The sequence below is a fragment of the Callospermophilus lateralis genome, chromosome 13 (assembly GCF_048772815.1).
Source record: "Callospermophilus lateralis isolate mCalLat2 chromosome 13, mCalLat2.hap1, whole genome shotgun sequence".
Taxonomy (NCBI): Eukaryota; Metazoa; Chordata; class Mammalia; order Rodentia; family Sciuridae; genus Callospermophilus; species Callospermophilus lateralis.
Window position 1 is genome coordinate 49,099,748 of NC_135317.1, and position 25,834 is coordinate 49,125,581.

A 25,834-nucleotide genomic window follows, 5' to 3' on the forward strand; every position below is an offset into this window, starting at 1 on the left:
TGGCTTTAGTGCGTCTCTCCGCGCTCCCCGCAGCTGCACAGCGCGTGCGATAGTGCGCACGCGTAAACTGGTGAGGGACAGGAAGAGGGTCCTCAGCTCCTCCCCCTTTCTTGAGCCTTTCACAAGAGCCAATAGAAACTCTCTATCGAGTTGCGTTATTTGTCCTAGCAACTCTGGGCAGATTCTTTCCAATCTCTTCGGGAGGTCCTGTAGAAACCTTCGGCTACGCGCGAGTGGTAGAGGCGATTAGAGCTGCCGGTTCAGCATGCGGTGCGCTAGCCCCGCTGCCATGATAGCATTTTGTGCTGGGCTTTGGGTCTCGAACCCGGTGCCGGCCCAGGGCCAGCAGCCTTGGGGACGGCCGGAGACTGACTGTGAAGGTGAGCGGTGTGTGACCTGCTTGCATGGCGGCGGCACCGCGCTGCAGCTCTGCTGTTGTCGGCTTTGACTTCCTCAGGCCCCGACTGTAAATAACATTTCCTCCCAGTAAATACAGGCCCTGTTCCTAATTTCAGAACTCCTTGGCCAAACTGTAGGCAAAAGCTTGAGCCAAGCCCAGTGACACCTTGCGGCCACGTTCTGGTTTTGCTGAGAATACCAAATAGCCGCAGTAAAGACTGGTGGGTTGGGATTTGGATTAGGTTTTATGCAAACGCTGCTAGATTCTGATGACCCTGGCGCCAAACCGATTCTCTTGCTTCTAACTGACATGCTTCTCCCTGCAACAGAAAACGTCTTTCAAGTTCAAACTAGTTTGTGACTCCCAAAAGAAAAATAAAACATGACATGAGTTGGAGTGGTGTAATTCAGAGGATATAACTAACATTATAAATAAACGTTGGTTTACAAAGGCATGCACAAAGGAGTGTATTAACTTATTGAGAAAGAGAAGATACACAGCAACAGCGAGATGCTAAGCAACTCAGTGAGACCCTTTCTTTAAATAAAATTCAAAATAGAGCTGGGGATGTGGCTCAGTGGTTTAGAGCCCCTGAATTAAATTCCTGGTACCCCCCCACCCCCACCAAAAAAAGAAGAAAAAGAAGGACTCCTTTTTTTGTTCTGTTTCTTAGTTATGGACTTGCAGCCCAAACACCTGGATCTATGTCCCACCAAGCTCTCTGGCTTTGAAGCTATCATATCTGGTTTTTGCAAAATCAGCATAGTCCACGTTAGAGGGCTGTTAATAAGAACAAAGATAATTAGCTATGCTAACCCCTTCCTCATGATTAACTTAGCACTTACCTCCAGGATTTATTGAGATTATTACTTTTAATGTAGGTCTTCTAAGCTTGAGACTATTCACTGACAGTAAGTTCACAATATATGAACATGGATGAGTATAGTCTATATTATAAGTAAATAAAATCTTAGTATCTTAATAATTGGAGTCTAGCTTTCTACCAGCAATAATTAAACTTTTCTCTAGAAATTTGCATATCTACATGATGTTATCTTAAAAACTTCATTCTAAAGATATTCGTTTCACTGAGTTATAATTTTGCTTAAAAACAGAATTGTGTCCTATACATTTAAAGCAACATTTGTTAGGCATGCACAATTGATTTGATAAATCATAATAATTTTCTGGAGCTTCTACCTAAAAACATTTCAGAAGAGACAGAGCATTTGAAGTAATTAAACATAAAGTTTAGGCCATCACTCCTAAATTTATCATAGCTTGTCATGATTATTAACTTGTATCTTCAGCTAGTCAATGTGTATATTTCATTTCTTAGATAAAGAGGTTATATAATTACAGAGGAAGGAAATATTTTGAAATGATTTAGATTCTAAATCTGGCTCTATTATTGCATATAAGCCTCTTATTATCTAATTAATTTCCCTTCAGTGTATAAGATTAAAATGCTGTATCATAGTATGTTTAATAGAGCAAATATAAAACCATCTTGGACCTATTGATGGATTTCTCTTATGTGACCTTAAAAGAAATTTTTACAGGATTCACAAAGAATCCTGTAAAAAACTTAATTTGCTACATTTTAAAATTGGTAGATTTTATATAAAATAATTTCAGGTTTCTGACTTTTCTTGAAAAACCAGATGACGTACCTGGGCATGGTGGCACACACTTGTGATCTCAGCTGCTCAGAAGGTTGAGGCAGGAGTAGTTCAAAGCCAGCCTCAGCAAAAGTGGCTTGCTAAGCAACTCAGTGAGACCCTGTCTCTAAATAAAATACAAACTAGGGCTGGGGATGTGGCTCAGTGGTCAAGTGCCCCTGAGTTTAATCCCCGGTACCCCCTGCAAAAAACCAGATGACCTGGAAAGATTGTCCCAAATGGCCAAGTATTGAGAACTGACTATGGCTGTTCTTTTTAGGAAGGACGTGTGTTCTACAGATTTTTGAAGGTTTTTTTTCCCCTGAATTCTTATTCTCTCTTTCATGTTTTCTTACCTGGTCCCTGAAGATATTTAAGTTTGTGATCCTACATTTAGGTAATGTGGGGCTTATTGGAAAACAAGTTTCCAGATCTCTTTTAAAAGATGGTTACTACTATAGGATTGTTTTAAAAACTTATTTTGAAATAATTATAGATTCACTTATGGGATTACTTTTAATAAACAAAAGAATGTGATTGTTTAAGGCTATTTTAGCAATATGCCATGAACTTTTAAGTTACTGACCTACTAGGTGATCATGGTGAGGATATTCTACTTAAGTCCAAGGAATGAACTTAGATTTCTCTGTGGCACGTGACACCATTGACTTCTTCCCCATTCAGAAAGTCTTTATGGTCTAGATTCTGCTTTTCCCCTTATCTTTACTTCTTATCTTTGTGTGCCTACTTGTTTAAAGTGTCTTTCTGGGCGCTTAATCTTCTAGAAATGGCTTAAACATTAAAATTGTCTAGAGTTCTGCTCTCTGCCCTTCTTCTCAGTCTACACACTCTTCAGTGTCATCAAAATCACAAAGGAAAGAAATATTTTGTAACAAGATCTAGATTCAAGATCTAGTTCTAGCTCTATTACTACTTATGAGTCTTTTTTTATTAGCCACTTAATTTCTCTTCAGTATATATGATTAAAATGCAAAATCACATGTTTGTGAACCACCTTGGACATAGAGTTCACAGTTGTTGTTCTTGTTTTTATTTGATTGGCTACATTTTAAAACTGGGAGATTTTCCATTTTAAAAATTCAGATTTCTGGCTTTCCTTGAGAAACCAGATGACTGGCTAAGACTGACCTTTCAGTATGATAAAGTGTAATCTCCCTCTCCAATCCACATTTTTTCCTAGAGTTCCGACCTTGCAGTCATTGGACTACTGAACAACTGCATACTTCAAAAGAACACTGTCAAAAGCTAAGGTGGTCATCTTGCCACCTTCTCCTCCCCCATCCCTGTTTTGCTTACAGTGTCAGCATGAGTCATGTCCCTGACTAATTGGTCTGAATTCTAGACTTCTCTTTTTCCCTTGTCCCTTGCAGCCCACCAGTCATTTTGTCCATGGGCTTGACCTTTTGATGGACGGCTCCATTCTCCTCCCTGGGTTCCAAAACAATCCCATCTGCTTTCCACCACCTTTTTCCTCTTGTCTAGTCCCCTGGCAGTGTCATCGTGTTCCTACTTGTTTAATGTCCTTTACTGGTTTCCCAGTTTCCACCAGGCATCTTCTTCTTTGTTTTCCATAGTATCTAGTAGCCTGCTCATGTGGTTTACTAATTGGGTTTCCTCCAAGTAACTGTGCCCTCTTAAAAAGTCAAGACTTGCCTCTCACCAGAGTATTTCCATCAGCTACTGTGGTGCATGGCATAGGGCCCACACTCAGTTTGTTAAACAACTGTACACATCTGTGCTGTGACAAACTTTGTTGTATCTTGGTTCGTTAAATGAAAAAAAAAAAAAAAAAGAGTACATGTATAATGGCATAATTTGCCATGAACATACTTTATGTACAGAGATACGAAAAATTGTGCTGTATATGTATAATAAGGATTGTAATGCATTCCACTATTGTGTGTATTTAAAAAAGCACATGTTAGAATTCCTGACAAAGAAATTTACTGCACTTACTGCATTGCCAGTCATATAAAAGTATAGCACATACAATTATGTACAGTTCATAATACTTGATGATAATAACACTGACCCTTTGGTTTTCATCCTGACTCACTACTTGGTCCTTTCAGTCTTTCTGGTGCTTTCCCATCTTCTCAATTTCTCTTTCTCTCTCTCTCTCTCTCTCTGTTTGATATTAGGAATTGAACCCAGGGGCATTTTACCATGAGCTGAATCCCAGTTCTTTTTATTTTTTTTATTTTGAGACAGGATTTCATAAAGTTGCTGAAACTGGCCTCAAATTTGCAATCCTCCTGCCTCAGCCTCTCAAATTGTGTCCCATTTTCTAAACATTGGAGTTTCATAAGAATGAGGCCTCAGACTATGTCTCTTGTCCATTTCCCCTTACTCTATAGTCTCAAGAATATTGTTTGAATGTTGGTAACATAAATTTACGTATCATCCTAAACTTTAACCCTGATCTCCAGATTTATAGTCATGTGCCACATCAGAATGTTTGAGTCAGCAACAAACTGCACATATGAGGATGGTTCCATAAAATTATAATGGAACTGGGAAATTCCTAGGTCCAGTGACATCATAGAACCTGACGTTACTCACAAGTCTGTGGTGATTCTGGGGTAAACAAACTTACTGCACTGACAGTCATATAAAAGTATAGCACATATAATTATGTACAATACATAATACTTGGTGATAATAAATGACTATGTTGCTGGTTTATGTATTTACTATATTTATTTTTTATCATTATTTTAGAGAGTACTTTTTCTACTTATGAAACAGCCTCAGGAGGTCTTTTAGGAGGGATTCCAAAAGTCACTGTTATCAAAGGAGGTGACAGCTCCATGTGTGTCATGGCCCCTGAAAACCTTCTTGTAGGAAAAGAAGTGAAGGTAGAAGACAATGATATTGATGACCCTGAGCCTGTGTAGACCTAGGCTTATGTGTGTATGTGTGTCTTAATTTTTAATGAAATAATTTTAAAAAGTAAAAAGAAAATTAACCAAATTAAAGCTTGTAGAATAAGGGATTTAAAGAAAGTATTTTTGTACGGCTGTACAACAATATGTATGTGTTTTACACTTAAGTGTAATTACAAAGAGTCAAATAGTTTTTAAAAAATCATAGTGAACTAAGGTTATTTTATTACTAAAGAAAGGAAATTTAATGTAGTCTAAATGTATGGTATTTACAAAGCTGACAGTAGGGTACAGTGATGTTTTAGGATGTCCTTCACTCACCTTTTACTCACTAACTCAGAGCAACTTCCAGTCCTGCAAACTTCTATGCAGGTGAACCATTTTTTCCCAAATCTTTCTTTATATTAAAAAAATATATATAGAACACAATACCCTTATTTATTATTATTATTATTATTATTATTATTATTATTATTATTATGTGATGCTGAAGATTGAACCCAGAACCTTGCATGTATTAGGTGAGTGCTCTACCACTGAGCCACAACCCCAGCCCTAAATCTTTTTGTTTTAAATATGTTTTTAGTTGTAGATGGACACCATATCTTTGTTTATTTATTTATTTTTATGTGGTCCTGAGGATTGAACTCAGTGCCTCATATGTGCAAGGCAAGCGCTCTACCACTGAGTTACAGCCTCAGCCCCAAAATCTTTTATACCACAATTTTACTTATACCTTTTCTATGCTTAAATACGTTCACACAAATACCCATGTTTGTTTTGGACTTTCTTAGTATTTAGTACCATAACAGAGCCTACTGGCTTGTAGCCTGGGCTATAACCAAATAGCTAGAGCAACTTCCAGTTTTGCAAACTATCAGGGTTTGGGTAAATACCCTCTGTGATGTTCCCACAACAATGAAATCACTGAAGAACTAATTTCTCAGAATGTATTCCTATCATTAAGTGATGGATGACTGTATATCCAGTTGCTTTTTCACTGTTTGCAGTTGGATGTTGTATTAGGGTTCTCCAGAGAAACAGGATCAATAGAAAATATGTATATGTGGGTAGAGCACTCCTTAACTTACAATGGGGTTACATCCCAAATAAGATCATTATGAGTTGATACTGTCATTAACTCAAAAATGTATTTAATACACCTTACCCACCAAACATAGTTGAGCAACGTAGCACACTGTGGAGCACTAGGGGTTTACCTTCATGATCCTGTGCTCATGGGATCTGTGATTGGCTTTTCCCAGCATCAGGCTCTCACTGAAGTCTCCTGCAGGGAGAAGGGCAGCACAAGTGATAGCCACTGAGACAAGAGATAGAAGAGCATTCTTGAGAGGTTTTTAGATATGGTAATTACCAGGTATGGAAGATAAGATTAGATTTTTATGTTTAAAGAAATAAAGAGATTGAAATATCAATAAAGGGTAGGAGGTGCTAAAAACATCCAATAATTTTGGAGGAAAACCAAATAGACCTCTATAAATAAAATTGATATGATTTAACAGCAGATTTATTACATGTGAGAGAATTACTGAATTAGAGAATTAGTGAATTATTATTAGATCTAAATAAATTATCAAGACTCAATCACTGAGAGGTGAAAAGATAAAAACAGGAAATAGGGATAAAAGTACAATAAAATAAAGAGAAAATTTCTAATATGTTAACTGGCTTTTTAGAAAACACAATAGAGGAGATGGAAGTTGAATATATTCAAACAGTATAAATAAAATAATTCCACATCTAATCACATCAAAAGGAAATTGTACAACACAAGAGAAAAGAAAAATCTTTAAAACCAGCTAGAGGAAAAAGACTGACTACCTTCAAAGTGGTCCTACCTCCAAGTGAGTGGGACTCACTGTACAGAAAGATTCTTGACTTAGCGCTGAAATCAATTTTGGAATGCATAGAAAGCAAAGCAGAAGCAAAAAATTTTTAGACAGCAAAGAAAAAATATGCACACCCTAAAGACAGGTTGTGGATTCCAGTCACCTCTCAGAGAAGAAGAGACAAGCAATGCACCCCGGGCTGAACTTTCTGAATATATATAGGATTTTCCTAGGAAGAAAAATGTAGATTTCTAAGAAAGCTTTCATAAAAATCAAATATTTGATATTTGGGGTTGACAATGTTTCTTTGTTAAGCATTCTATCCATAAATCAGATATGGGTGCATTGTATAGGGCTTTGAATCTGGTGACATTTAAATTTATTATGCTTTTGTTCTAGTTAATCTGATACAAGCATACACTGGAGGTTTTATTCATCTAACTAATGAGACAGGCATAGCTGATCACGCTTATACAGCCAAGACTCCACCTAGAAAGGATCTCTTCTCTCTCCTTGAGAGCCAACCTATCTCAAAACGGATGGCTAGTAGATTGATACATGAGATTTTTGTAATTTTTTCTTTCGGTCTCTCTCTCTCTCTCTCTCTCTCTCTCTCTCTTCCTTTTTGTTGCTGGGGAGCATCAAAGGCCTTGCACATATTATGCAAATACTCTACCACTGAGCTACGTTCAATAATGAAAAGTCAGAGTCACAGAGTTATAAAGTAGTAGAGCTAGGTTTTGAAGTTCAGGTACTGAATCATTAACATATTGCATTCTGAGTGCAATATTGGGCTCATTTATTTAGGAAAACATTACAAATAAAATTGGAACAAAGAAGCAGTATCCAAATCATTCAAGTTCTGAATGTTCTTGAAAAACCTTAACTCATTATTATAATATGTATCCTATTTTTAGGATGCAATGCCCCCTTAGTCCTGGTACCACCAAGACTAATCTGGTATTTTGTCCTCCTCCAAATCAAGCTGGAGTCAATAATGGGGAACTGGCTTTAGTTCTAGAAGTTAAGGATGGAACTAATTAAAATAATGAATAGCCCACTGATAGTTGTAATGATTCTATGAAGCTGATTTTAAGCATTTTGTCATAACTTTTGGACAAAATTGTAGCTCTTTTCCTGCAGGTGGCATTATTATATTTTCAAATACTGCTTTATCCTTTTGGGCTCTGGCTAACAATTACCAGACTGAACTGTGATTTCACTTTAAAACTTTCAATTCAAGTTTTTATTAATATTGTAAGCATGTTGGGGGTTTTTGCAGTAATCAAAGTTATGGTGAGTTTTCAAAATAAACTAGGAATTATTCCAAACACACTGAAAAATTTTACACAATTATACTAGCATCTAGATTAAATATTAATATTTTAATATTTGCTACCATTCTTTCTCTGAATTAAATAAATTGATTAAAAAATAAACTATTAGTTGCAAATAACTCCATTTTTTTCCCCCTTAACTTTCCTATCTTTCCCATTCATTTTTTTTTTTTTTTAGGACTTTTACTACAAATGTGTGTATCCATACATAATGGGCTCTGACTGCTTTTTGGTTCATTTGATCAGTTGAGGTTGCTCAACCATCCACCATGGCTATGACGCCTCTGATTTGTTCTTACAATTCTGCCAAGATTTTCCACATTGTCAAGCCATGCTATTGTCTATGTTCTACTTCAAAAATCCTTTTTATTGTGCCTAATAAAGCTTTATATAGTTTGGGGTTAGAATTTGTCTGGTATAACCTTTTATTTTTAAAGCTCTTATTTTATTTTTTGTTTTTAAGAAAGACTCTATCTTTATTATTTATTTATTTATTGGTAGTGGGGATTTAACCCAGGGGCTCTTAACCACTGAGCGACATCCCCATCCTTTTTTATATTTTATTGAGACACAGGGTCTTACTGAGTTGCTTAGGGCCTTGCTAAATTGCCAAGGCTGGCTTTGAACTTGCAATCCTCTTGCCTCAGGCTTTCTAGTCACTGGAATTACAGGCGTGTGCCACTGTCTCTGGTTCTTCACTTACTTTTATTGTGTTGTTGTTTTGACCCTTTTTGTAGCCTTATACTTAAAAAAAAAAAAAAACCACGTTTTTATTGTTGTAAAATATAAAATTTACTGCCTTATTTTTAAATCCCCAGTTTAGTGGTATTAAGTACTTTCATACTGTTGGGCAAACATCATTACCATCCAGCACCCTAACTCTTTTCATTTATAAAAATTGAAATTCTACACCCCCATCTCCACCCCTGCCAGCCACCATTCATTCTACTTCCTGTTTTCATTCATTTGACTTCTCTAGGTGTCTAAGATAAGTGGAATCATATGAATTTTGTCTTTCTGTGATTGGAAATTCAACAGCATTTAGTTGAATTTTAAAAGTTTCAACCTGAAAAACCCTGTTCTATAACTGCAAGTTTAGCATATTTACACATATTGTAATTAATGATACTTTTGGATTTATTTCTTTAATTTTGTGAGTTTTTAAAAATGTATTCTTTGCTTCTGTTTTGCTCTTTCCTGCCTCTAATAAACTGATAAAGTTTAAAAAAAATTTTAAGTCTTTTCTTCTAATTCTACTGCATTAGAAGTAATCTATATATTTTTTGTTATTACCCTTACACTTTTATCATACTTAGATGGCTAAAAATGAATATGATTTGGTAATATTTCTCTACACTCCTAGATAATAAAACTCCTTAGGAAGTTTATTTTATTTTTTTTTCAGATTTTTTTAAAAATTGATTTTTATTGACATCTTAATATATTTTCACTATTTTCCAATTATGTATAATAACCAGGCCTTAACAATCTAATTGGAAGAAGTCCAAACCAGAGATTTTGATGGGGGTGATTTTGCCCCAAACAATGTTTGGAAGCACCTAGAATACTTTGATTTTCATAGTTGGGGGTGGAAATATTTCTAGCAACTTCAGGATAGAGACCAAGGATGAACAGGAAAATCCCACAATAAAAATTTATCTGGCCCAAAAATGTCAATAGTGTTGAAGTTTAAAACTTCTAAATTTACCACACATAAGTATCATGTAAATATTTAGGCTCTGGTTAGTAGTTTTGTTCACTCCAATAAGAGGTTGGGGGAGGGCCTGGTCTCACACCTGAACAATGAACCGGTAAATCATGAGCAGGCTGACCAGCAGGTGATGTCGGCCAACAGGGAGAAGATGGACAGGATCTAGAGGTTCCTATGAAGACCAGCAGCACCACGAAGGGCAGGAAGTGAGCACGGAGAGTCTGGAGTCCATGGTGGGCATCAGAATCACCATCTCATTGTCATAGCAGTTGGTGGTGGTGCCCTTGTGTGCTTTTTCAAAGTTGTCAGGCAGAAACAAAATAGACACAGCAGAATCCCAGCTCAGTGACCAACAGGGAGAAGTCACAGTGTGCCCAAACAGATTGCTGGTGGAAGCACAGTTGTACAACAGCTAGTCACAACCTCCTTAAATTCTTTAGCCACATTCTTCAGGTCATCCAGGGACTCATTCCAGATCCTCCACGGTGATCTTGATTATCTCCTTCCTCTTGGTTTTGGAGACTCTCTGGGAATCTTTAATTCAGAGGACAAGGAGGAGCTCCCCCTTGGATGTGGCTGACATACTTTGGTGGCAAGCAGGCAGGTCAGAACAGGTGGGCAGAGGCTGCTGCGCATCCCAGTCCCTGGTGATGCTACAGTTGCTTCGACTTCAGAGTCCCCACATCTTGGGTGCTCTCAGGGCAGAAGCTTGTGGCTCAGCTGGCTACTTGCTCTGGCGTCCACAGTTTGCTGCATCAGATACCGCCTTTGGCTCAGGACTGTGGACTGGCCAGCAGGCACCACTGTACCTCCTGTAGCAGTTGGCAGCTTGCCTTCTTATGGGCCACCTCCTGGTAGTGGGGAGGGTCCAGGGTAGCTGACTCCAGTAGTTGTGGGTCTGAGGTGAGGCCAAAAACCACAGCAGAAGGACCTGGTGGAGGAGAGCCGCTAAGCTCATGGAAAGCTGGAAAGACAGAGATTCAGGAACCTGGGAAGAGACATAGTCCAAGGCCACACACCCACTGACCTGCCTCCTCCAGCCTCATCCCACCACCCACAGTTGGGACCCAGCTGAAGTTGCTAGAAATATTTCCACCCCCAACTATGAAAATCAAAGTATTCTAGGTGCTTCCAAACATTGTTTGGGGCAAAATTACCCCCATCAAAATCTTTGGTTTGGACTTCTTCCAATTAGATTGTTAAGGCCTGGTTATTATACATAATTGGAAAATAGTGAAAATATATTAAGATGTCAATAAAAATCAATTTTTAAAATCTGAAAAGGTCCTTAGGAAGTTTAAATTGAATTCTTTATTTCTCATCTTATGTTTTATGATTATACTGTATTTGGTTTTGCTTTATGTTTTCACTATTATAGGTTTATTATTTTTGTTTTATATACTTAATCCTTATTTACATCTTCACACATTTGCCATTTTCTCTTATCATTACAACACTATACTACAACTTGATCTTCCTTGTTGAATTCTATCTCCTTCTTCCTGAAGTTCATCCTTTACTAGCTCTCCCTCAGCACTTGAACTCAATACTGATTAAGTGAATAAATGAATTTAATCAAACAGCTTTCTTTAAACAAAATTAAACTACTTGAGGTGTCTAGTGTGTAATTTTAGAATGATAGATTCTTCCTTGTTTATTAGGTAGATACAGGTCTCAGTACAGGGATTCAAGAAGAATAAATAAGATACAAAATAGGGCTGGGGATGTGGCTTAGTGGCTGAGTGACTCTGAGTTCAATTCCTGGTATTCCCCTCGCTAAAGGAAGAGAGAGAGAGAGAGAGAGAGAGAGAGAGAGAGAGAGAGAGAGAACTAAAGCCCTCCATTTTCCCTTAATTTGTTCCCCTAGAATTCTCTAATATCAGGACCACCATTTACCAGGACGAGCTTCTGGCTTCTGTTTCATTCCTGGCTTGCTTGGCCCAGATGTCTGCTCACTTGGGAAAGCAACTTCCTCTCACAGTGGGGTAACCTGATGAGTAAGCATGTATACCCTGAGTCAGACCACCTGGGATCTAATGCCCTCTCCTCCCTTACTGGGCAAGTTAGGTAACCTCTCTTGGACTCAGTTTCTTTTATCTGTAAAAAGAGGATAATAACATATCTACATCATAACTTTGTTGTGACGCTTGAATGGGTTAAAATGCAATGCTTAGAAAAGGGCTGGCACCTACCAGCACCTGCCAGATGTTAACTGTGTTGGTTGTTAATGTCAGCTCCCCTCCTGAACTCTATCTCTTCCACTGGCTGTAGACAACTGAGACTGAATATGACTGTTCAATTGGGTTTTGACTTTAGCCCCTGTTGGTGGAATATACAGATTTATGCAGACTACCAAGGGGCTTCATTCAGTAGCCTTCAGAGGATTTTCTCTGCACTTAAAACTAAACTATCAGAAGATCATATTCTATGGAAAGCTGTTTTATTTTAGGATTAGTCAAAGTTTATAAAAAAATGTTCTCATTTTAGGTGGAATTTGATTTCAAAGATTGGTTGATAAATTAATTCACTCAGCTCATGTATCCACTGCAATTAAACTTTATAATAGGCCCCAAATCATTCTTAGAACTTAGAACATCGTCACAAGGCAATGAACCATACCTATTTTTTATTTGGTGCGTGGGTCAGGTACTTACTGGGAGTGGTTGTGGTAAGTCATGCATACAAACATATTTCTTCATTCCTTCTAGTGTGTAAAGAATTCTTGAACCGATTCTATAACTACTTGATAGCCAAAGGAGTTCATTTTTCACTGGACACTATAGAAAAGGAATTAATCAGCTTTTGCTTGGATACCAAAGGAAAAGAAAACCGCCTGGTATGTTAAATTTTCACCTTTAATTTTCCCCATGTGTTTAAAAGAAAGCTGTAACTAGTTTCATTGCTCACCTGGACTTGATGTTCTACTTGAAGCACATTCCTTGTGGACAGCAAGAGGAAATCAGTCTTCTAAAAAAATGATCCATGTATTTTCATCCAGAATACATTATTTTATTTGGCTTTCTGAGTAAACAATGGGTAAACAATTGTATATTTTCTTAAATGAAATTGTAAGAATGAGTTCCTAATAAGAACTTACTGTCCTGAGTTAAGAGTGGGTAGACTTTCCATTTCTTACCAAGACAACTACTCAAACCTATCAAAACATTTTATACTATTATCAATACATAATTAGTGAAATGTTTATATTTTCTTGTTATGGCATTTAGATGGTGTTTCCTGGGTTTACACATATAGCTTATTTCAATATAGTGTTCTACATAACTAAGGACAATTTTATACCAATTTATTCTTCCCTAAAATGTTCATGTTGAATTTGTCAGTTTAATCTGCATTTTTGACCACTTAACTACCAACACATCATGAAATTTTTGTCATTTATTTCTGCCAGTAAGTTTTATATTTTTACATGTAAATTTTTCTTTTTCCTTTTTTTTCCTGCAGTACTGGGGATTGAACCCAAGGTCTTGTGTATGCTAGGCCTCTGTATTACATTCTTAGCTCTGCACATAAAATTCTTAAGTCAGGTAGCTTGAAAGGAAGTATTGCATGATGACAGCCAGGGTGCTGGATTTTATAATTCTGACTCTTCTACTTGCTGGCTGTGCAGCCTTGGATTTTTTGGGTAAAATGTGGGGATAATAATAGTTCTTGCTTCACAGGATTGTTATGAAAGGTAAATAAGTTAAGCAGCCCTTGTACAGAGAAAACACTTAGAAAGTGTGAGCTTTTCTCACCAGTCTTTCCACATTGAGCGTGTAGTAAGGTGCTTCTAAGTAGGATGATCACGAGAGTGGAGTCACTTGTTTTCTTAGTAGGGGTTAAAATTTAATAGCTGGACCATGAAAACTAGGTTAGCCTTTTTCTCCCCTTTCTATACTGGATCACTTGCTTTTTTCATTGCCCAGGATGCTAAATTCTCTTCATTATCATCAGTGCTATTATCTAGGAGCCACAAAAGATGCTGCCACCAAAATCCTAAGTGAAGTGACACGCCCCATGAGTGTACATATGCCTGCAATGAAGATATGTCAGAAGCTGAAGAAAATGGACAGCCAGATCTGTGAGCTGAAATATGGTATCACAAGACAAGTGCTTTTTCCAATATGTCTGATTGTATTGCCAAACCTCAAAACACAGGGCCATGTTTTTTAAAAGTCAGAATTAGAAGCAAAGGAATTCTTCACTCACTGATAGGTTTCTGGGCTGATAAATGGTATCTTGTACCCTCTGAGCTCCTTTGAGGGAAGAGAAATAAATAGTCCTGGCATAATCAGTCTTAGGGTGAAACTGCCAATCCAATGAGCAATTAAATTCCTAATTTACCAAGGCAATATCAGCCATGTCTGTCAAGGAAAATTTCAAATTACAAGAGAGTAGCTACTTATGTTGATTTAGCTCATGGTAATATATTAAGACAAAGTTTGAATCTAGGGTTGGGGTGTGGCTCAGTGGTATGGCACTTGCCTAACATGCATAAGACCCTGGGTTTGATCTCCAGAACTGCACAATCAATAAATAAAACAAAACTTGCACCTATTCAGAGATGATAAAAGAATTTAATTTCTCCATATGACTCTATCTTTCCTACATTTGTCTGTCATTCTACCAGCTTTAAATTTTAGGAAATAGGTTATTCACATCAAATCAGGTTTGGCATGATGAAATAGCTTATCAGCGGTCCCAAAAATAAACAGCAAGGAAAGGAAGAAGATGCCCTATTTTAAACATTATCCTTGACCTTTTAAATTTCACATAGTTCGATCTATTTGTACACTGGGGATTTGAATCTGGGCCAGCCTTTTGGGTAAATTGAGTAAGTATAATAAAAGGCTGGAGAATTCTTCCCTCAACTGTCCTTAACACCTAAAATTCCACCAATCAAGACTCACTTCTTCAGCTTAAGTCATTGTTTTATGTTACTTACCCAATGTAGAACAATAGACTACCTAAGTAATTAGCATCCAACTCTCAATTATTTGTCTTATTTCCCAGAACAGCTGTGTAATATGCCTATGCACCAGAGCCACATAGCAAACTTGAAATAGGTTTAAGGCTGAAAGATACCACAGATAACTATTTCTCAATTTGCCAAACAGGCCATAACTTCCAGGGTACTTATTATGGGTAGGCAACCCTCTTTATTAGCTTCAAAGTAGTGAAGCGAAGGCAGGAGTCACGGAGTCCACATAAACAATATTCACAAAAGAGACAACCATGTGCTGATTCTTTAATTCAACAAGTTTTTTTCCCAAAATACTCTTATTTGCATGGGATCTTACAGGATCCTTAGAAAACAGAAAAAAATAATCAGATATTGAGACGAAATGAATATTTGCTAATATTTTGGTAACACTGGCCACTAGAGGCCCTTCAGGAGCCATGAACTATTTTTAACTTTGGTATTGACTTTTTCTTTGTAGTTTTAGGGTGTCACAAAGATGTTTCCCCTTTTAAAAATTAATACAGGTTGACAAATTCTGGAGAAAAAATATCAAAGAAGCTACTGACACTTTCAGGAAAGTATTTTTCTCCTTCAGCCATTTCTCTTGAATTAATCAATAGTACCAAATTATTCTTTATGTCAGGAAAGAAGAGACTGAGCAGGTAACTTTGTGCTGTGGAATATTAATAAGTTGGGTTATTTATGACAGTTTCTACTTCAAAGGTATTCTGTCAAAGCAGCCACAAATTAACAAGAGTGTTAATTGGATGTTTTCAAGGAAGGTGTCATTTGGTTTTTGAACTAAAAAAATGTTTGCCTTTGCATATTTTGTTTTTAATAGCACAAGGAATCATTCTAAGGATTCAAGAGTTCTCTGAAGCATAGAGTATAGATGACTATCCAAAAATTAAAAAAAAAATCTTTAAAATCCAATTTTTAAACTTGTATTCATTTATAGGACATTTTGTACAAACTGCTGAATGACTATTGGGTTTTTAATGTTTTAAAATGTGATATTCCATTATGCAGGCAGAAAAAGAAAAAACATTTTTAAAAAAGAAGTCAGGCTGAAAAAGTCGTGGGCTGGATCTAATTACTTAATAAGTAAATGTGAATGTTGTGTCCATGTTCAGGGCAAACACTTGGCAGTGGGGGAGAGGCAGAGGAGACTCCTTTTGAAAGAGGAAAATTACCCATTTCTGATAGGGAAATTACAATCATGAGTTTATTATAGATGAGCTTAAATTTTTCTTATTTTTGGACATGGCAATAGAGAGCTGAGTTCTTCTTTTTAGAGAGAGAGAGAGAGAGAGAAAGAAAGAATTTTTTTTTAAATAGTTTTTAGTTTTCGGTGGACCCAACTACTTTATTTTATCTTTATATGGTGCTGAGGAACAAACCCAGAGCCCCGCGCATGCCAGGTGAGTGCGTTACTGCTTGAGCCACATCCCCAGCCCTGAGAGTTGAGTTCTTAATGTTCTCTGCAGGTATTCTTTTTAAGCAGGGAGATGGTAGTCTTGGTAGAGGAGTTAGATGCTGGTGACAATAGTACTGGCAAGAATTTTAGGAGCCAGGTTGACTGATACCATAGCACTAGCATTGGAGAAGTAGGTATACCACAAAGGACCGCAAATGAATGCTGGGATAATTTACTAATCCTGTTAGGGTGGGGCATTAGGTGAGTTTAAGTAGAGATGCAAAATAATTAAGGATTAGTGAAAACGTTCCTAATTTTGTCCCTAGGTTTTGGTTTCTTTACATTTTTATTGAAAACTCTATAGTGCTCATCTGTTTTACTGAAGTTATGTATAAAAAGTGAACTGTGGACTGGGCCTGTAGCCAAATGGCAGAGAGCTTGCTTAACACTGTGAGGCACTGGGTTCCATCCTTAGCACCACATGAGAAAATAAACAAATAAAATAAAGGCATGCTGTCCATCTATAACTACAAAAAAATTAAAAAAAGAAAAGTGAACCATCACTGGCTGCTTAGCTGCTTTCGTTGGCTACAACCAAAGCCACCCAAGAGACACTGCCTTTATGGATCTCATCTTTTTTTAAAAATTATTTATTTATTTATTTTTAGTCATACATGACAGCAGAATGAATTTTGACATATAATACATACATGGAATATACATACATCAATCATATTGTCTATTCTATTCTGCTGCCCTTCCTATCCTCCTTACTCCTCCCCTCCTCTCCCATCGTTTCTCTCTATCCAATCTAATGTGACACACTTTTTTTTCTTTTTCTCATTACAACATCATGTATGTATTCTGTATAATAATGATGTTCTCTTTCCATCTTCCGTGCAACTCCCCTTCTCCCTCTTTTTCCCTCCCACCTCTCTTCCCTATTTAGTGGTAGTCTTCTTCTCATGCTCTTCTTCCCTATCCCATTTTGAGTCACCCCCCTTATATCAGAGAAGACATTCGGCATTTGTTTTTTAGGGATTGGCTAACTTCACTTAGCATAATCTGCTCTAATGCCATCCATACTTTAGGAACAGCAATTAGGATTTAGTGCTATTTGTTTTAGAAATGCTGATGTTGAGAACCTCACAGAACTACATAGGCTCATGTTTTGAGCTATTATAATCCCTGAGAGAGAAAGAAAATTAGATAAAGAACTGTACAGTTCTTTAGGCGCTTTGTACAATTCTTCCTTGGTATACTCAGGGATTGGTCTAGGACCTCTTGTGGACACTAAAATCCTTAGATGTTCAATTCTCTTTTATAAAATTGTGTAGTGTTTACATAGAACTTATTTACATCTCCTTTTTACTTACTTACTTGATTTTGTTATTTATTATGGTGCTGAGGATCAAGCCCAGGGCCACGTGTATGCTAGGATAGTGCTCTGCTACTGTATACCCCCCTCCCATACTTTAAGTTATCTAGATTGTATTAATTTCATTATTTTAATATAGAGATGATTTAAAGTATAACAGACCATACAGTGTAATGTAATGTTGTTATATTGTATTGTTTAGGGAATAATGATAGGGAAAACGTTGTATGTGGTCAGTGCACAGAAGCATTTATCCACTTCCCCTGTATCACCAAACATTTTCAGGTGAATCCAAAGATGCAGAACTTCTAGATAGAGAGGGCCTCCCGTATGTACTACATTTTCCTTAGGTGTGTCTTGGTTTCCATGGAAAGCAGAATTGTTACCATGTTGGATCACAGGGGACTCACCACTATGTGCCTTTGTGTTTTACAGGACTCTGGGGAGCTGTGTATTTTAACTGTGCTTTTCCTTTTTGGCATTTAGAAAAGAACTTGGACTTAGCATCTGTGGACCTGCAGAAAATGAGAGTGGCAGAACTGAAACAGATACTGCACAGCTGGGGTGAGGAGTGCAGGGCTTGTGCAGAGAAAACCGACTATGTGAATCTAATCAAAGAACTAGCACCCAAATACACAGCAGTGCACCCCAAACCTGAACTCTGATGGATACCCATACACTATGAATTGTATTTAGAGGGAAATGACTCTTGAGAACAAGGACATGTTTGTTAAAGATGACTAGGGATTGCATTGCATTGGGTCTCAGGCTTTTTGGTCCTAATATTATATATCAGAATTTTGTTACTTAGGCTTATAACTAAAATTACTAATATCATTGACATCTTACAAATGTACTAGAACCTAAAAGTGCCTTTCACATAATTTTCTTTGAAGAACTATGTAAGTTATCATTGCCTACCTCTAAAATTGGGGGAAATGAACTACCTAAAATTGATGAAGTAAATTGATCATAGGGTGAAGGGAGTGCTCACAAATTTCTCTTTGTACAAGATTTTTAAATTAAATACATTATACTAGAACAAAAGAAACAACAACTAGCTTATCTGACACACATCTTCAACCCCAAATAATTACTGAACATAATCAAAAGGGTTTGTGTGTGAGTGTGTGTGTGTGTGTGTGTGTGTGTGTATAAATATAAATGTATTTTATACACTCTGTTTTCAACTGCAAATCATGTACATTCTGGTTCTTAGATGTCAGAATGGTAGTGCAGTATGCTGGAAGTTAGTGTTTCCCATCTGAAGAAAACATACTTAAACCTACTTAAAAAAAAAAAATAGATCAAGACTCCACATAAGAATAGCCAATGTTTTGGCAAGTTGTAATTGTGCTTGAATTGCTAAGTGAAACAAGCTCAAAGTCTTATTCATTGTTTATTATTGCACATCAGACGGACTTTTGATAGAGGATTAAAGCATATTAAGAGCACTTGCAGACAGCATGGAACTTTATGGTTCTTAATGCTGTTTTATCAGCTTTAAATTACAAAGTTGTACTCAGTTCTATTTTCCCACCACAGAAGGAAAAGAAAGCCATGGTAGAAATGGTTGCTTTGCATGGGGGTGCAGGTGGGGGAAGACTCAAGAGCAGGGTTTCTTTGAAACTTTCTGTGGTGATGGGAATGTCCTACATCTAAATTGGGTGATCATGAATGTGATTGTCACACTCATCCAGTAGTACAATTAAGATCTAGGAAATTTGTATATGTAAAAAACTGCCTTAACCCTGATGTTCAGGAGGCTGAGGCAGGAGGATTGAGAGTTCAAGCTATTTTCAGCAATGGGGAGGTGCTAAGCAATTCAGTGAGACACCGTCTCTAATAAAATACAAAAAAGGGCTGGGGATGCAGCTCAATGGTTGAGTGCCCCTGAGTTCATTGCTAGTATCCGTCCCTCTCCCCCCAAAAACTGCCTTAAGTCAGGTACTGTGTGGCATACCTAAAATCCCAGCAACTTGGGAGGCTGAGACAGAAGATTACAAGTTCAAGACCAGCCTCAACAACTGAGCAAGGCCTTAAGCAATTTAGCAAGATCCTGACTCAAAGTTTAAAAAAATTAAAAGGGCTGGGGATGTAGCTTAGTGGTAAAGTACCTCTGGGTTCAATCTCCAGTACCAAAAAATTAAAAATTAAAAAACAAAGCTCTAAAATTATTTGAAAATTGTCTAAAATTAATCAATTCAAAACACGTTGTTTATTTAGAGAATTGCATTTCCTGACTGGGAGTCATTTTGGGGAGTGCAGGAGAAATTTTCCAGACTGAAAAGTATATATTGAAAATATAATGTTACCTTTTTTAAATGCTACAGAGGTAAATGAATTTTCAGCTGAGTGGTTAGAATATAACCAAACTTGTCACAAAATTAGTGGTTCCCAAGGAGACACATTTATTATGTAACTGAAAAATTAAAATAAAAAAGCTTGGGTGTAATGACAGGCCTGAAGTAGTTATTGTTTCTGGATTTCATCAGCTATTTTATCATCATGTGTAAAGAACCTACTTTATTTTGAATTATGTCTTTAAAAAGCTCAAAGTTAGGACTGAGGTTGTGGCTCAGTGGTAGAACGCTTGCCTAGCATGTGTCAGCACCACATTAAATAAATAAAGGTATTGCATCCATCTATAACTAAAAATATATTTTAAAAAAGCCCAAAGTTAGTTTTTAAAAACTTCTTTTTAAGTATTTATTTTTTGTTGTAGTTGGACACAATCCTTTTTTTTTTTTTTTACTTTATTTTTATGGGCCTCACACATGCTAGGTGAGCGCTCTACTACTGAGCCACAACCCTAACCCCTTTAAAATTTTTTTTAGACTTTTCATTTGTTTCTTGTTTGTTTTTTTGCATTTTGAGCTTTTAGTGAAACTTGTCTTGAAAATAATGTTTACTCTCTGACTTCAAAATCAGGTCATATTTCTGTGTCATTTTTTCAGGATATAAATCTAGGTAATAAGAACACCACTCAGCAGGTCATTCCAATCAACGATGGTTAGGCTAGTTTGTTTTTTTTAATAGAGAATTTTTAATATTTATTTTTTAGTTTTCAGCAGACACAACATCTTTGTTTGTATGTGGTGCTGAGGATCCAACCTGGGCTGAACTCATGACTGGCGAGCGCGCTACTGCTTGGCCACATCCCCAGCCCTCGGGTAGTTTTTAAAGAGAATTTATATCAGTGCTTCTCAAACTGCTTCAATTGCACATTCAGTGACTCTGGGATGGGACCTGAGCATTTTTAAGAAGCCCCCAAATGTCTTCGCTGCTCTTTCAAGGGCCACACATGAGTGGCAAGGGCCCAAGTCATGATCCTGTGATTGATATAATTTTTCTTTTTACCAGTCTGAATCAGTTAAATTTTTGATAGAGTTGAATATAACAACAACAACAACAAAATGTGCAAGAATTTCTTCTTTCATGTCAAAGAAGCACAGAGCTAGCTAGTCCAGAGTAAATCTGGCAGTTCCCCAAAGTTAGCAGGGACTCAGATCCAGTCATTTTGCTTCACATCCTAGTGGCAGGTGTCATTTTTAATACACAGTCCAGATTGGCTGCTGGAATTTCTTATTCCAAAAGGGAGAAGTCTGGAAAGGACTGGCCTCTCACCTGAGCCCCTGCCCCACCCGGGTCCTCATCCCACTTAACTCTGTTTCCACACCAGAAAGGAAGCACATGTCAATTTGGTTGTAAGGGAGTTTGGGATCATTGTTGCCCAGATAAAACCAGGATTTTTTTCTTTTCTTTTTTTTTTTTAACTGAGGAACAAGGGAAATAGTTTGTGACCACAAACCATCTCTGCCATATAGTGTCAATCTTTCCTTGCCATGAATCTAAGGCTATAATTCCTGATTATAATACCTTAAATAACTCTTCCTCCTCCTTTTAATTTGCATCTTTCATACATATAGGCTATGACATTTCTTTTTTTTAAGCTCTATAAGAACTAGCTATTTTTTTTGTTCTTATTTAAATCCCTTCTTCTGTCATTGTTGTGTATTTTATGCCCTTTTTTATGTGTTTTTACCCCAAATTCATAAGTACAGAAGATTTTGAAATGAGACTTTTTGACAAAAGTGAAAAAACTCTGGGCTAAATAGGTTCATGTGAATAGTTTTATTCTGGGAAGACATTATTCCGGATCTAGTCCAGATTTCAAAAATTCCAAGAAGGAGACCCTTTAATTTGGTCCTTAAATGAACATTGGTGTTCAGATATAACATTTAGAGCACAACTTAAAAGTTCTAGTTCTTCATTTGAACATGGATAATCTGTAATCTACATTCCACCAAAAAGGTTTAAACTTAGACTAAATAAGCTTGGCCTATTGGATAAGAAGATATTTAATTAGTAGACCTGAAAATCACAATGGAGCACTCTGTGATCCAAAGGTTCCATCTGTGGCTTTGAACAGCTCTTAATAAGAGTCTTTTCTAAGTAGGTAGCTATGAGCTTTCAGCCTGTGGATTTCATCCCAAAGAAGTAATTGGTGCCCATTTTTTCATATTACACTTGATATAAAACAATCCCACCCAAAGAGAAATCCTCTTGGGCATGCTAATGTACTGATTTCAGAAACTTTCTTTTAGTTTTTTTTCCCCTTTTGTTTTAGGGGAATCTTAAATTTGTAACACGAATAAAGGATTAAAGCTAGGAATTTAATTGCATCAAGTAATTATTCCTCTAATAACAATTATTATTATTATTATTTTTGGTAACACAAAACATGGATCAATATAAAAGGAAATGGATAGGGCTGGGAATGTGGCTCAAGGGCTGGAGATGTGGCTCAAGCGGTAGCGGGCTCGCCTGGCATGCGTGTGGCCCAGGTTCGACCCTCAGCACCACATACAAACAAAAGATGTTGTGTCCGCCAATAACTAAAAAATAAATATTGCTCTGTTGGAAGATGGCGGCGAATAGAGTGCATCACCCCTGTGTACCGCGTCACTACGCAGGTGAATAACGAGTTAGAACGGCCAAAAGCTATCTTGTTAGGAATTTCCAGCAAAATTGGGGTGCACCGAAACCTAGAGGAAGGATATCCATCACCCGAGGATCAATTACTGGGGCTCAATCATGAGTGAACCCGGAGATTCGGCTGATTAATCGGCGGCCCGCCCTGCAGCCAGAGACTGCGGCGCGTCAAGAAATGGCGTGCCAGCAACACAGAGAAACGGTGCTGCAGATTCTGTGGGGTCCTGCCAACTGTACCCTCACTGTGCTCCAGGCTGAGTTCTGGGTTTGAGATGGGGGAGAGAAACAATCCAGATATCTCCTCCACAACGGACAACACACCGAGGAAGCCAGTGGCCACCATTTTGGAGAGCTGACATCACCATCGCCAGTTTCCGACAGATTGCAGCAAGTTCAGCGATAGAACAGGTGTGTGACATTTAGCTCTTCTCACATACAGCGGGGAAATCGCATAAAATCTCTCCCCGGCTTTCCGGGGGCATGATTATCAGAGTGAGCGTGAATAGAGGCGTGGGGAAAGGTAAAGGCACCTGACCTCCAACTCCCCCCTCCCACCAGCGGTGAAACCAAAACCTGTCTCGCCAGCTCTCGAAGGAGTGGCTATCAGAGGGAATCAAAACAATAAGGGGCCGGTTCCCAATAGCCTCGCTCCACATCCAGGAAACTGCAGACCCAGAGTGTCGCTTGAACTGCGGAGAGGTATCACACTGGGGAAGGCCTGTCTGGCAGGAGAAGTGAGGAGACTAGAGACCAGGAATAAACCTAAGCTAACAGGTTTGGAGAGACACGGGGGGGGGGGTGGGGGGGGGTGGGGGGGGTGGGGGGAGCGGCCTCACACGGATTGTTTCCTATACCCAGATGGCAAAATCTTGGCCCGGAAGGCACAGCACCGCCTACTGGAAGCGAAGAAAATAGAGGCCTAACAGTGCCTTTTTTAAAAAAATTTTTATATTTTTAAATTTTAATTTTTTAAATGATTTTTTTAACTGTAATTTTTATTTTACTGTATTTTATTGTTTTTTATCATTTCTTTTTCTTTTCTATTTCTTTCTTCTCTCCCTCTCTCTTTCTTGGTTTGCTTCCTTACCTTTTCCCCATCTTTCCTCTTAAGCATGACCACCCAGATTACATATAATTTACTAAATGCAAATAGATGAATACTATGAGTTGGTCTATAGTCCGCCTAAGCCCTTAACTACCCCCAAGTACTCCTGTCTATTTTCTTGTTAATATCTGCCTGCATTTGAGCAACCCCCCAAAGAAGCTAACATATACTAACCTCCATACCATCAAATTGCCCGACCTTAACATAAAAACCTAAGTTCAAACCTCAATTCTCTATATGCCATCAAAATCTGTAGGACTTTAATGAAACTAATGAATTTACCTTAAATCACAATTAAATCCAACATCTCTAAACATTGTCTCCCAACACAAAGGAGAGATATTGGAACTATAAAAACCAAAACAAATTTAAAGGAGAAAACAGAAACATAGCAGTCAAACAGAGTTGGAAAGCAACGTGAGCACCATGGAAAAACAAGGGAAAAAAGGTTTACAAACAATGCAGGACAACTTAAATTTACAGGAGAACCTAGAGGCATCAGAAAAATGGACAAAAAAGAACTCAAGGCATACCTAACTCAGATGGAATGGAATCTTAGAGAAGACATTAGACAGCAAGTCCAAACAATGAAAGTATACTTTGAAAACGAATTACATAAGCAAATTCAAATGGCAAAGAATGAACTCTACCAGGAGATAGAGATTTTTTTAAAAAATCAAACAGTAATCCTAGAAATGCAGGAAACCATAAACCAAATTAAAAATTCAAATGAGAATATTACAAATAGACTAGATCAAATAGAAATCAGAACACCAGATAATGAAGACAAAGTTTATCAACTTGAAAAGAATATAGTCAACACAGAAAGCATGCTAAGAAATCACGAGCAATCCATCTAAGAGATATGGGATGTCGTAAAAAAACCAAACTTGAGAGTCACTGGGATAGAAGAAGGTATAGAGGTTCAAACCAAAGGAATGAACAATCTATTGAATGAAATAATCTTAGAAAACTTCCCAGATATGAAAGATGGAATGGATTGCCAAATCCTGGAAGCCTATAGGACCCCAAACATACAAACCCGTAATAGACCAACTCCAAGACACATAATTATGAAGATATCCAACATACAGAACAAGGAGAGAATATTAAAAGCTACAAGAGAAAGGAGGCAGATTACATTCAGGGGTAAACCAATTAGGTTAAAAGCTGACTTTTCATCACAGACGTTGAAAGCGAGAAGATCCTGGAACAACGTATTTCAAACAGTGAAAAATAATGAATTCCAACCAAGAATACCGTATCCAGCAAAATTAAGCTTCAGATTTGACAACAAAATTAAAATATTTCACAATAAACAAACGTTAAAAGAATTCGCAGCCAGAAAACCAGCACTGCAAGGCATTTTGAGCAAAACACTATCAATATGTATGCACCAAATAATGATGCTGCAACGTCCATAAAACAAACTCTCCTCAAGTTCAAGAGTCAAATAGACCACAACACAATAATTATGGGTGACTTCAACACACCGCTCTCTCCATTGGACAGATCCTCCAGACAAAAGCTGAATAAAGAAACTATAGAACTCAATAACACAATCAATAACCTAGACTTAACCGACATATATAGAATATATCAACCATCATCAAGTGGATACACGTTCTTCTCAGCAGCACATGGATCCTTCTCAAACATAGACCATATATTATGCCATAGGGCAACTCTTAGTAAATATAAAGGTGTGGAGATAATACCATGCACCAGATCTGATCATAATGGAATGAAACTGGAAATCAATGATAAAAGAAGGAAGGAAAAATCCTGCATCATCTGGAAAATGAACAATATGTTACTGAATGATCAATGGGTTACAGAGACATAAAGGAGGAAATCAAAAAATTCTTAGAGATAAATGAAAATACAGACACAACATATCGGAATCTATGGGACACAATGAAAGCAGTTTTAAGAGGGAAATTCATTGCCTGGAGTTCATTCCTCAAAAAAAAAAAAAAAAAAAACAAATAAATGAGCTCACACTTCATCTCAAAATCCTAGAAAAGGAAGAGCAAAACAACAGCAAATGTAGTAGAAGGCAAGAAATAATTAAAATCAGAGCAGAAATCAACAAAATTGAAACAAAAAAA

The 25,834-nt window shown here is 37.3% G+C and overlaps 1 protein-coding gene across 1 annotated transcript; it reads left to right on the top strand.

Annotated features, from left to right (window-relative positions):
- The first annotated feature begins 189 nt into the window (after positions 1-189).
- On the top strand, positions 190-20,083 carry Cdnf (cerebral dopamine neurotrophic factor). The gene is made up of 4 exons (XM_076831574.1): positions 190-380; positions 12,574-12,701; positions 13,820-13,961; positions 18,110-20,083. Exons 1-4 carry the CDS (start codon positions 266-268, stop codon positions 18,286-18,288), a joined length of 564 nt encoding a protein of 187 aa, XP_076687689.1. The 5' UTR covers positions 190-265; the 3' UTR covers positions 18,289-20,083.
- Positions 20,084-25,834: the final 5,751 nt, after the last annotated feature.